Source organism: Furipterus horrens, unplaced genomic scaffold (genome assembly GCF_987537825.1).
Source record: "Furipterus horrens unplaced genomic scaffold, mFurHor1.1.pri manual_scaffold_2, whole genome shotgun sequence".
Lineage (NCBI taxonomy): Eukaryota > Metazoa > Chordata > Mammalia > Chiroptera > Furipteridae > Furipterus > Furipterus horrens.
Window position 1 is genome coordinate 147660416 of NW_028327172.1, and position 14397 is coordinate 147674812.

At 31.2% G+C, this 14397-nt stretch overlaps 1 protein-coding gene across 1 annotated transcript in view; it reads right to left on the reverse strand.

Moving 5' to 3' along the window:
* Positions 1-14397, reverse strand: part of DNAJC1 (DnaJ heat shock protein family (Hsp40) member C1) — a 218559-nt gene that overhangs the window by 117461 nt on the left and 86701 nt on the right. Inside the window, exons 2-6 of the mRNA XM_090266591.1 lie at positions 13955-14056; positions 13405-13451; positions 6827-6992; positions 5849-5946; positions 4799-4892 (exon numbers count right to left, since the gene is read on the reverse strand). Of these exons, the coding sequence (XP_090122717.1) occupies positions 4799-4892; positions 5849-5946; positions 6827-6992; positions 13405-13451; positions 13955-14056 (507 nt within the window). The remainder of the gene's footprint in view (positions 1-4798; positions 4893-5848; positions 5947-6826; positions 6993-13404; positions 13452-13954; positions 14057-14397) is intronic.

Sequence of the window (14397 nt, forward strand, 5' to 3'; positions counted from 1 at the left end):
TTCATGGCTATAAATATGTTTCAGAACACATATGATCAATTTTAAAATATCCAAGGGCAGTTTAGAAGTTAGAAAAATTTCTCCGGGGTAATAGGCTGAATACAGCCAACACAAAAAAATTGATTTAGATTCCAAGAGAATGTGTACTCCCTTCAAAAGTACCATGAAAACAGAAACAGACTGTTAAGATATGAAAGTGTCACTAGGGATATACTTTTAATGTTAAAATTAAATTCTAGGTCCAAAGCATACAAGGCCTCTCTTTATATGGTCCAAGTTCCTTGTTATATTCTAATTCATATTCTGTGTCTTCTGTTAATCATTCCATTTGCTTTCTTAGCTGTCTGAACACATTTCTTCAGGTTTCTCCACTCCTCTGCATAAAGTCACACATTTTACTCCTCTGTAATGTTCTCGCATCGCTCTGTGCACACATTAACCTTCCATCAATTCATTAGTTTGTAAACACTCTCCATATTCTTTTTTCATGGGGTTCTCATTTGATTTTTACTTCTCTGCATATGAATAATATAGGGCATACATTTTACTAAATATAATATCATCTATACATCTTTTCCTTGGATGTTTTCCAGTCTGGGAAATGTTTGGTATTATAACATTATCAAAATATTTTACATATATCAAGTATAATAGTTTTTAGTTCTTTGGCCTCATTCTTCTAAGCTACCAATTCTTATTTTTCTTCCAAAATCTTTTTCAGAGCAAAGGAAAGAAACTTCTCAAAAAGCAGGCAACTATCAAAGGTATACTTTTACCTCTACCCAGCTTGATCACGGAACCACTTTATGTAAAATTATGCCCACTGTGTACTCTTATTCTTCTACTCCCAACAATATATACCTATCTTTGACAGATGTGTGTGGTGGAAATACTTTTCTGTCTTACCAATAAACTTTATTAGGTCTAAGTGTCCTTTATAGATTTGTCATATCAGACTTATTAGAGCATAAATTCCTAAATGGCTATATACAGAGTCTGAAGACCTAGGATGTAGTCTTAGATGATAGTAACCCGCTGTGTGGTATCTTCTGTTTTTTTAAAAAAGGAATTGTACAATGTCTTCCTTAGGCCTCTTGCAGCCTTAATGCACTATGATTGTATGGGAATTACTGTATCTATGAAATTATTTTTGTATACTACATAATATACAAAGTGGGCATGTTCATTGTCAAGGGTCTTACTCATCTTTCATGACTCAATTCATATGGCTCCTCTTTCTAGTTTTCCTTTGCCATCCTAAACAGAGACAATCTTATTTGTCTGAACATTTACAGAAGTCATTGTTTATACTACATATGTGAAGTTTATATACCATATTGTATAACTATTTTAATTCATGTGTTATAACCTTTACCTGACTCTAAGGTCCTAGAAGAGTCATCTCTATATATAGCCCCTTACAGTGTCTTGTTCTGATGTTTAATAAATTTTTATTGAACTAGCTAAACTGTTTTTCTAAACATAGCCAGAAGAAGCTTTACATACCAAATATTGATATCAGAATTCTCATTTGTAATTTTATTGGAAGGGGGCATAGAAAATAATTTAGGTAAACTAATCAGGTAATGAGTTTTCTTAGGAATCTTAGATGCTAAAATAGTCAATTTAGGAGCATTAGGTGAACCAGAACTGCCACTTTTCCAAATCCTGCTGGATAACCATACGTGTGTGTGTGAGGTGTAACAAAAGAATGGGTATTTAAAGAAAGAATGATAGGAAAACAGTTGAAGATGAAGAGCTGTTAACATGACAAGGACAAAATTTGGGTAGAGATTCTGCTAGTGTGAAGGTTGATTTGCTAGAAGTCTCTAAATGCCCACTTTTACCTTGGACCCTCCTTCTTACCCAAAGCTATATATACTTACACAAAATGTTGGCAGCTCAGTTTAATAAAATGAAATTCAAGGGATGCACACAACCAGAAAAACCAGTTGTGTTAGTTCTTAAACCTGTTTGTGTCAATAATACTTGTTACCATAATTATAGTAATTCAATTAAATATTACATTAAAAAGATGAAAAGTGTGTAAACAATGAGAATTGTTTCTATGAAAGCTATGTAGATGCTTTGGAAAGCTCAATGAAAGTTGCTAAAAACAGTGTCAAATAGATGTAAGTATGTCAATTATGAAAGACTGGGGGAACTCATAAAAATCTCTAAGGAGTATATAACTACATTGTTCCACAAGTGTCTAGTTTAACTCTTCTTTAAAGAAATCAAGTGAACATTTGTCCCTAAAGCAGCCAAGATTATAGGTATGATTTATGCAAGAAAGAGGACTCCTATTTAAACATAAAATAATGACCCTATATCACAGGAGTGTTGAATAAATGTAACATACACACTTACAGTGTTTAAAGTTGTATCATTTTTTATATTTAGGGCTCTAGTAGGGCTCTTTTGTAACCATATTCCAATTAGCAATCCAGACTGCTTTAGGTAAAGAGGGCTTCTTTTAAATTTAATAAATATATTTAAGAGGATCTCATGGAAGTGTCACGTAAAAATTTCAGCCCTGGCTGGTGTGGCTCAGTGGATTGAGCCTGTGAACCAAAGGGTTGTCAGTTTGATTCCCAGTCAGGGCACATGCCTGGGTTGCAGGCCAGGCACCTAGTTGCGGGTATGCAAGAGGCAACCACACATTGATGTTTCTCTCCCTGTCTTTCTCCCTCCCTTCCCATCTCTAAAAATAAATAAAATCTTTAAAAGAAGTTTTGTCTTCAATGTTATGGATAAGGCACAGGTATTCACATTACACAATTTTATGCATGATAAATACAAAGGTCACAGCAGATTGAAAAAAAAAGCAGACAAAAATCTAATCCTAACAGCAACTATTCAGTATTGCTTTGCTGATGTTTATGAAAACATAAGCAATGTTTTTCAATCTAAAAGATTTTCATGATTACAATTTGTATCGGTCTTCTATATTACATTATTTTGTTAGTGAGCATGAGAAAAAATGATCTTATAGCCTCAAAGCAGAAATAAAATATCTAGTGTTTGCTTAAAAAAAGAAAAATTGTCTCATTTTTTCTTGAAATGCATTTATCAGGAAATAAATAGACCAAAATTTAAAAATTAGTTGCAAAGGTTTTTTAAACCAATTGCTTTACATCTCAAAACTGAAAGGCAACAGGTACCACCAAGCAAAAACCATAAAAGTCAAACTGATATAACAGTTTAAGAAAGCAATTTCTAGAGAGTGAAACATTTTTGTAAAATATTTATTTTTGTAAGTTTTCTACAAATTTATGATGAGGCAAAACAATCTATTAGGTCTAGACACCACAGGCAAATAGCTGAAAATAATAACTTGTAAATCTAAGCCATCTTAATATAGCAGTTCTATTTTTGCAAATCTCCCTGAATGCTAACTAAGGACTATGATAATTTTACCAAATAAACTTTGCTTCAAATGACTGAGTTTAAAATTAATATAAATGTTTCAGATTAACATTTTATGTGATATTCTATTTATAGTGTAGTTTGACTATACATTTACATTGGTTTGCTTTTACAAAGATTTATAAAGCTGGCAAAAAACAGTCACCAAAAAAAAGAAAGAAAATTAATAAATCCTAAAATATTTTTGTCACATCTTCTCATAAAAAATTTATGACAATTATACTTTTCCTCTCTCTTATTCAGTCTTATGTATATACCATACAAGAACCGTGGATTTTTATTAAAATAAGTAGTATAATATGCTAAACAACTTAAAAACAAAAGCTTTTAAATTACCAAAAATACTTCAATTTTCTCTATCAACTGTAACCAAAATATATGATTCTCTATAAGCAAAAAATAGTAAGACAAACTATTTTAATGGAAGGCTGGTAAATAACTTCTCAAAGGCTAGAAGAAACATATTTATGATCTTTAGTTCATTTTTCCTTCAGATACAAAATTTTTGTTATGACAGAATAAAGAAGACTAAAACATAGAAGTTGGAGTCATTCATAGCCTTAAACAATTAGGAAAAACAGCTCTGATATATGAAAAATAATGTGGGTAGATACGAGTAAAATTATCTGGCTCTCTAGCTTTATCTAAACATTTTCTGAAGTGTAACATTTCCTTCCCAAAATTACAACTTCAAAGAACCTCAAATTCGTACACAAAATTATTTTATATACTTTCAAATATTATGTTTATGTGTTGGAAATTTTCTAACCAGAGGCAATAATTAAAATTAGCAAAGCAATAATTTAATAAAATATGCTTTGATATGCTAACTATAAAAAATAACAGAAATTGCCATATAAATATAACATGTACCTACATTCCGTTGTTTGATCAAGACTAGAACAGAAATCCTCACTTCACTTACAGTTACAAATAAAATGGAAAACTATTTTTGCATAATTAGATGTTCATATAGTTTTTTTTACACTATGTATTTAAATTCAATTAAAATGGGTGACAGCTATTTGAGCCTATTCTTTTTTACTTAATATGCCTGAAATGATAATAGCTGATTAAATTTGTATTGCTTTTATATCTGTTCTGAAGATAGTATTTCCCCCCACTTCTTCCAGTGTTGTGGAATTGTAAAATGTACTAAAAGCAATGTAATAGTTATAGGACTAGATACGTAAATTATTTTAGAGCTATTCTAAATTAGGTTTACACTTACAAAAACACTATTCAGTTCAATCAGCATTATGAAGCACCCACTGTGCATCAGCATTCAGCGAGCAGACAAGGGCATGAATTATTTCATGAATAATTAAAATGAAAGCATCTAAAATTATATGAAAGAGGTACATTTTACCTGGATTAGATGAGGCAACGCTTTTAGTGTAAGGCAAAACCAAATCCCCAGCTTGCATGGAAGCAAATCATGCCATTGTGGTTTCATCAGTAATCTAAAGGGAAAACAAAAGCAAAGAAGCAAAATATAGAGAAAGTTGGAAGACAAAATATTTTTATAAAGATCATGATTTCTCTTCAGAATAGCTCTTTCAACAACAAATTTTTTTTCAATGATATATTTATGATGGTTATCATCTATTCTGACTTATTCTATCATGAAATACAAATACAATAGTTAAAATAAATGCCATATGTATAGCAAGTTAAGAGAAGGCTAAGATTTGGGGAGACTCCTAGTCAAGTTATAAAGATAAAGAAACAAAAGATCTCTTTCCAACTTAGACTTTTCATCAGTTCTGCAAAGTGAATTATCAAACCTTATGATTACTTCAGCTATAAAAGACTAAACATTATTAGAGTATTCCCAAGTGCTGACAAGCATATATGAAGATGATAGCATAAACAAACCAATACATTAAAATTAATGTCATTTGCAGTTCACTGAAGCATTACTCACCGATGTCATTAGAACAGAAGATAGGCAGAAGAGTCGCTGATCTCCCTCTCACATTGATCCAGTTCCTGTCCTGCTGTGCGAACTATTTAAACCCTTTATTTCTTTCTATGAATCAATAAATTGTGGTATCTTTCTGAGTGTACTATCACTGCCTCTGCACATACTGTCACTCCTGAGCTAAACACTCAGTGATAGATTCATTTAGTAATACTTTCTTTCTGAAGTTCAGCACATAAATTTTAAACTACAAGAATCGGGGGTTTAATTATTTAAACATATACTAACACTTCACAAGGGAAAAATACTTGTAGAACTTTTGCTTAAGATCAGAATTTGTCTCACAAACTAAACATGGCATATGATTAGTATTTTATAAACCTACTACAGATGTAAATGTTAGTCTATCTGAAATGGATGTACATATGAAATTGAATCACATTAAAGAAATATTTTAAAAGTTTCAAATTATAAAATATTTTTATATGCTCCCACCTTTCATTTTTTTCTGAAGCACCGAGTTTTGATAAATCCACATTCTTGCCACCTGTCTTTTTTCTCTTTTCTCTCTTTTTTCTACTAAGCAGTTCATCCTTAATGTGGAAAGAATTATGGTTACAGGTTATCATTAACATGTACTCTTCAAATGTTATCAAGGATCTACTGTGAAGGGTAAACATTATAGAGGAATATTTATGCAAATGTATGTAGGGTCCAACATGATTAAGTAAAATCATCAATCTTTAACAATAACTGTTGCCATGGTATCCAGTCCTTAAACACACATGAAGTTTAGCGCTGTCAGTCACGTCTATCTCCATAGCAATCAAAGTTTTCTAAGAAGAGAAAGCATTCAACTTACTTTTTCTCATTCATCCAACTTTAATAACGTCAGTTCAAAAAGAATGAGTAAACAGATGCTAATTCATGAATACTGACAAATATGTTTGGTTATCTTTAGCATATAAACAAACATCCACAGCAGAATAAACTATGTAGTAGTTTATTAAAGAAAGGCATAATAATTTTTTAACCAACTGATCTCTGAAATCATAACATTATGCTCATTTCAAGTCTTAGTTAAAAACTTTTAAAGTAAAAAGAAATATATTGTTTATATAAGAGCCTTGATACAAACATTTCCAAAATCATTTTTACATAAAAAGTACTTCCATTTGGAAGGTGATGATTAAAAAAATATGGTTCTAGGCTCTACCTTCTAATTTTCAGTTAGATATTGGAGTCTTCACAAAATTTTATAAACTCCATGCCACATTTTTAAAAAGGATATTTTCTTATGTCCTAGGTTCTTCTTGACTTAGAAACATATCAAACACTAAATACTGAGCACAAAACTATTATAATGAGAAGTATTTGTAGAAGCATTGAAATGTTAATCAGTGGAAAAATAAATGTTTGCATTTCCATTTAAATTAAGGAGGATAGATCATTTGATTTATTACCAATACTTACCAGTTGTTTTTCCAGGTAGATTGACCACACCACAGCATAATGACCCACCGTGAGAATAATGAACAAAAGTAATGCCAGCTCAGCATTGCTCATTTTTCTCACCCGCCTGTAGTAGAACACAGGCTGTCGCCAATCTGGAAGTCCATTGATTAGAATATCATCATACCTAAAGTGGCAAATACAACAGTTTTTCATGAAAAGTTTGAAATAAAAATAAAAACCTTTATTTATACCCATATTTAAAAAGAGGATAAAGAAAAGAATTTCTCCAAATAGATAACATTTATATAAATTACCTTTACAATGACCTATAAATTGAAAACACTATATGTAGGTCCAGTCATAGGCAACACTTCAAAAAGAGTACACAATAATATACCACGGACACCAGGTCTTGTGTTTTACAGCACCCCAGTGATGTGACTTCTGGAATGACACGTAAAGTAAAGGAGCCATATAGTCTACCTCTATCATCGTCTGCTGTAAAAACCTCATCGCAGAAGGCAGGAACAAAAGGATCTCCATGGAAGAAAAATCAAGATAAGAGCTTGATCAACTACCATAAATTATACATTAATTGAATCAAATTCAGAATAAATTTTCTTGTCAACGTTTTTATTTCTACCTCTGTACTATGGTTCAGGGTTGAAATATACATATTATTTTATCAAAGCTTCTTAATGATGTAAAGGCCTATAAAATGAATATCTTTTAATTTCATACTGTTCACATTCCTTTAGAGAATTAAAAAATTGCCAAATTAGAAACAGATGTGAAAACAACCTATGTTTATGTCAGAGTTCTCAATAAAACTGTTTATTTGTAAACAATTAAGTGACAATTTTCTAATTTTTGGCCTTGCTGGAAGGGAAAAACAAAAATAAAAGCTTTCCTAGTAATACATTTTAAATCAGCTTTCTTTAGAGTAAAACTTCAAGTGAATTTAAATTTACTTGTCAGACAAATATTCTTATGGTTAAGAATCAAGAGTAACATCTATGATTGTAAAATTCGAAGTGGTCACAAACACACAATGTATGTTCAAAATATACAACCTGTTTATCTTAGTTGAACACAACTCATTAAATATTCAAATCACACTATTCCAGAATTAAATCTTCAGTGAAAGGTCTAATTTGGTGCAACACATTGACCAAAATATTTTAATTAAAAATATTCTGAGTTAGTCGCAGTCCTAATTACAGGAATAGAAATAGGGCCTATATTGTCAGGCAGGTCAGTAGAACTCAGTAGTAGGTTTTTCTCAAGTAAATTGACCGATCTAAGAATAATAGCGCAGCTGCTAAACTGCCAGTCTTGACATGTAAATCAATTTAAATGCAACAACTGTAGTAGCTACTTTGATAGTTATTAAATTGATACCTTGGAGATATGCTAAAAAAAATAAAGCAGAGGATTTATTACAGGCAACTTCTCTTTTCAGTAGGAAATACTGGTTACAAATTAAAAAAGAAATTTAGCAAATCTCAAAAACCTGACTTTTAAATCAACTTAAACTATTAATAATGTGGTATATCGGAATAGATAATGTTCAGAGCAAAGGACATTAATTAGTACTAAACACTTAAAAGGCAAACAGTGCAAGAATCTACAAATTAAAATATGGTTGTGCAGTGGTTGGATCAGAAACATTTTGATGTTTATATATTCTTTTTCAATATTATAGTAATCTTGAACACGAATATGAAAACATAAATGATGACTTTGTTAAAAGCTATCATTCCTTTCCTCAAAAATTTCTATTTAAATCTATCTTTGTAAAAATGGACTTATTTTAAATTAGAAATGGATTGGCAAAAAGGGTTCAAGTGATATAACACAAGATTACAACACTTGAATGAAGTCCAAAGAATGCTAAATCTTGAGTTTATTCTAAATCTACATTCCACTTCAGATTTGTTGAGTAACAAAAGATGACTATAAAAAATCATTTTCAGTTAACCTCTCTCATAAAATAACTTCATGTAAAAAGTGTAGTTATTAATAAAGAACACCTAAGAAAGCAACAACCATTATCTAAGAGCATTTCTAAGTATTAAATTTGATCTGTACTGAAAGAAAACACCGTGGGACTCATAGTTATGAATCTTATATCAAATATTTTATCACCATTGTTGAAATACTATGTGTCTCTTAACAGCTACTATTTTCTACCGCACATACAAATTGTATTCAGTGTACGGCCCAATTCAAGACAGCAAAACTTCTTGCACTGAACATATTAAACAGAACTAGGTATTTACTAGGCTATGTCTGCCACTCTAAACAACAGTCTCCAAGGATTAAGCTTCGAATCAATGCTCTATTGATTTTACTATCAATGAACATTATGGCTCACACGACTGGCCATTTTAAGGGAAGATAGGGTCTATTATAGTCCACTTTTTAGAATATATGCTGTTAAAAGATAAATCACTGCTTTTCTGAAACACTGAAAAAATAAAGATATTTAAAAAATATACAGACACTATATTCATAAGTTATTTAAGAAAAAATATGTTGACAACATGTAACATTTAAAATACCACTATGGTATGCTTTTCTATATTTAACACTATACTGTTAAAATGTTTAGTAACTGAGCTCATACAAACTGCTCTTAACATTTTGTTAAAACAAGATAAAAAATCTACACATGTATGAATGTGTTCTAAGAAAACACAAAAGTAAATCTCTGAGGAAAATAACACTAATGCAAAAAAGATCAGAAGGAAGTATATAAAGGCATTATCTTGAAAATTAAAATATTAATTGATCAATTCCACACATCCAACATATGGCCTAATATGTTTACTTTGCTTGATTTTCTTAAAATGGAATGGTGGACATAAAATAATGGTTACATAATCATTAGTGAGTTCCATTCTACAATCTGCAATTCATCATATATTTTTAGCCTAATATAAACATTAGAAAGCAAATAAATCTAAAATGTTTAAATTACCAGTAGAAAAAAATTAATCTAAATTTAAAACAGCATATTTTAAAGTATAAAATAACTATGAAACTAAAATAGAAAACATGTATATTATGAAAACAAATATGTAAATAATTCTAACATTGCCTAAAGTGTGAATTTTCTATCATACAAAGTTTGAATTATTAGTTTAAAATAATAAAGTAACAACCACTTAGGTCATATTTTGAACTTTAGAATAATAATTGCAAGAAGATCATAAGCATGAAACAATTCTAATTTAATTCATCTTACTCTCCTTTATAAAATATACATATATGCCAAAACCTGTGATACACAGCTTTTTATATACTGTATATAATAAGTGTCTTATATCTCTTAACTGAGGAAAGTACTAAGATTTCTTATTCTCAGGTTAATGTTTATTTTTATTCAAATCCTCCTGTAATCAAATTTACATTACTAGGTAATTAATTTGTAAAAGTTTAGCAGATTAAGTCTGAGATAACTATTGTTTTCATCACTAGATTTGTAAATAAACATAACTGTAAACTAAAAAAATACATTCAACTTTTACAAATACCATAAGTAGACAAAAAAACTGAAGTTGCACAACTGGATTAGCAAAAGAAAATTGGTTAGAAGTCTGTAATAGACTTTAAACAAAAGTAAGTATGCTAATATTACCACAACATATTCTAGTGTATGTGGGTAACAAATGAGTGGTATCTACTCAGTACTTTATTTATTTCAGCTAATACTCAGGGTGCTTGTATAGAAATTTATGTCAGAATAGAGCTGGGCTGCTATTCCCCCAAATAAGCAAGCTACCAAAGGAGTTTAAAAAAGGCTGCTATGTTAGGCTTCCTTACACTAAGCAGGAAAACATACTATTTTCACACTATAGTATTTGCCTTTGGGAGGAAAAAAGGTTTAAAAGTTTATTCATAATTGTGCTCCTAGGAATCTACCCAAGAGAAATGAAAAACATCTGTTCACACAAAGACTTGTATTTGAATGTTAATGGCAACATTGTTCAACATAGCTAAAAAGTGTAAACAAATTAATACCTACTAGTTGGTGAATGGATAAAGAAAAGTGGCAGATGGAATACTACTCAGCAGTAAAAAGGGAATGAACTGCTGGTATATGGATGTACCTCAAAAACATTTCAATATAAAGAAGCCAGATGCAAAAGACCATATATTACATGATTTCATTAATATGAAATGTCCAGAAAGATAAATTTGTAGATTCGAGAAGGTAAGTGATTGCCTAGGGCTGGGGTCAGAGTGGGCACTGCTTGCAAATGAGCTTGAGGAAGTGTTTTGAGGTGATGGAAGCGTTTCAAAACTGGATTGTGGTGGTTTGCACAACTCTGTAAATTCACTGCGTTATACACTTAAGATACATACCTTAAGATATGTAAGCAAATCCTATCTAAATAAGGCTGTTCTAAAAATAAAATCTGCCTTTTCCTTTAAAAAGTTAAAAGGTTATCCAGTTTATTTTATTTCATTGCTAACCCCTTTTCTACCAAAATTTAGAGAATGCACCTGATATCAGTGAAAACACAATTATTTGAAAGGGAAATAAAAAGGAAAACATAACTATGACAATTTTCCAAATTGCAAATTCCTAGAAGGTTATACATTTAAAAGCATTTATTTAATAAATATTTATAATAAATGTGATACCAAAGAACATTTAAAAAAATACCAGTGTAAGACAATCTTGTAGAAGATAAAACTGACTATGCTCAATTTTCTTCCCCCTAAAGGAATTATAAACATTAGGTAATTGTCTGTAGAGGTGATTTCTTCTATATGTTTAAATACTCATAGGTCACCTGGCCCCAGGCTCAAGCTTTAGAGGAGTGATTCCTAGCTTAATTAGTTAAGACTTTTGCCTCAGGGAAAACCAGCTACCAAATACTTACTTGTCCCTAAAGGGGTATAAATACTACCTACAGCTGTTTGTATAACTGTCACATTCATTTTTTTCCTACTAACAAATGCAAAGGGAACTAATCCTAAAAAGAAAATGTTAGGTGAGTTTACATTAACTTATAAATATGAAGTTATTTGTTCTGAAAAGATAAATAATTTGAGTGATAGAAAGAAACTGCTGCAAAGTTTACTAACTTAAGAAAACAGCAAGCAAAAAGATAAAATCTGATGCTAAAGATATAGGAAGAGTAAATAAAGATATATGTACAGACACATTCTTGATGTGTGAAACAAAACTTGGGGTTCAGTGAGAGAAACCAACTAGAAAATATGCACAGAGTGACCAACACTTCTTTCAACATACTTTTAGGACTCTTTCAACACTATGGATTATCTCAAACCAGAGGAATGCTGGGTATGGTGTCTGGACCAATGCCAGCCCTTGTCACAAAGCAAAGAACACTTCAAGAGCATATCTGGAGTCCTTGCTTTGCAATCTGCCAAACTGAGGAATTCAAATTAAAAGAGTTAGGATGAGAACCAAGAGTGGTAGCTAACATTTTAGGATATAGAATAATTCCAGATAATATATTTGAAGAAAGGTTCAAAATGTCACACAGCATAATTTTGGGGGGTTGTCTTTAAGAATAGTAGCTGGCCTTAGCCTAAAATATCAAATATACTTTTTTCTTTAAAGGTATTCTTTACTGTAGAGCAACATTCAAATTGTGGATTGTGGCCCACTAGTGGCTCATGAAATCAATTCAGTGGGCCACAACCATTAGCCTAGAATAGAAAATATCAGTCTGTTTTATTCAGTGTTCTGTAAAATTCTGGTTTCACATGTGTGTGTCCATCTGTCCTGAGGCATGATGTATTTGTTATTGTGAGTCTGACTGAAAAACTTTGAAGCCCATTGCAATATTGCCTACATTCCACACATTCTGAAATAGAGAAAAGGGGCCTCTCTGCAGTCTCCTCTTAAGTCACCAGCACTATGAACTGCTGTATAAATATATGACTGCTCTTCTGAAGGGGGCACAGAGAAGTCTCCAAGTGAGAGGCTGCCTCCACTAACTAAAGCTAAATGCAGAAATCATTGGAGCAGAGGAAGGGAAGGGAAGGAGGCAAAAGAAATGGGAGAAAGAAGCAAATATTTCTCTTTCACTCCTATTGTCTACACACTTATATAAGTCTGTTCTCTCACTCATCAATTGGGTTTATTATTTTGTGAGGGAGGAAACATCAAGAGATGGTAATAACTCGAATATTACTAACAGCCTAATTACAAAACATTTAAGGAACAGGAAAGAAAAAAAGACCGCTAGGCACAGATAGGAGCTATTACTGATATATCAAAAATGAATTGACACTGTTTGAGATCAAGTGGTATTTGCATTTCCCAAGGCCTAGGCACTAGTTAAAAATCTTATTTAATGAAGTTCATGGCTTGCTAACAATCTGACTCATGATCCTGAAGTCTGTAAGTATTGAATCAACCTAGTGAATACTTTCAATATAAATTAACTCTGCTCTAAACATATACTTTTAAAACACTGCATTTCTTGGAAGGAACAAAAATAAAATACTAACTTATAATAAGTAAACTGTTTAATAAGACAATTTTCCCCTGCATAAACTGAGACCTCAAACTATACCATCTTAATTCAAAAGTAGAAATAAACACTCACCTCTGCCTTCGTTCATCATCCTTTAAAACTTCATAAATGGCCACCAACTAAAATAGAAGCATTACTTTAAAATAAAAATACTCTCAACTATAAGAAATCACTTAGGAAGGTGAATGCGCTGTAATGCACATGCAGAAAACCCTATGTGTTTATAAATACAATGCACAGATCAAACCTTAATTACAAGTAACATTTTTATGTTTTTAGTAGCACCTTAAAAGGTTAACAATGCTTTAAAACAAAAGAAATCTGTGAAAGATGCAAAACTAACAATTATCTTAAAATGCACTTTTAAAAAGTGAAAGTGGTAAGTTAGACAAAATAAATAAATAAATAAAAAATTATGACCGTTATGCCTCTCCAAGAATTTAGAGATTCTAATATAAAAAATGTTGGTAAAAAGATATTTTGTAAAAAATTGAGTAACATATTCGTTATATTTCTAAACTATACCCTCATTTTCAAACAGAATTATTTTACATATAAGTTACTATTTCTACCATAAACCTTTATACATTTGTCACAAAACATAACAGCATATTTCACTTACTTGTCTAAACTGAGTTTCTGCATTTTCATCTTTATTCTTGTCTGGATGCAAAGTTAATGAAAGCTTACGATATGCTTTTCTAATGTCTGCAGATGAAGCATCCTGGAGGTGGTGGGGGGAGGTGGAAAACACAAAGCAAACTTTGTCAGAAAAAGAAATTCCCAGAACCTTGTTAAGATCTGAGATGACAGCCAACCAAGTGCAGGACCCCAGGCAATGTAATTTGAGCAATCAGTCTAACAACCAGGCTATGCAACTGGCCTGCCCCACATGACTGAACAATTATTCAGTCTAATTTGGCTCTCCTCTTAACTTTTCATTACCATACAGTCATTTAAAGAAGACAGTATTTGGCAAAACTTTTCAAACACTTGCCTTCCTAAAATTAACCAATAAATCTTTTTCAGTAATTAAGAGATCAAAAAGAAACAAATTAAAAATTA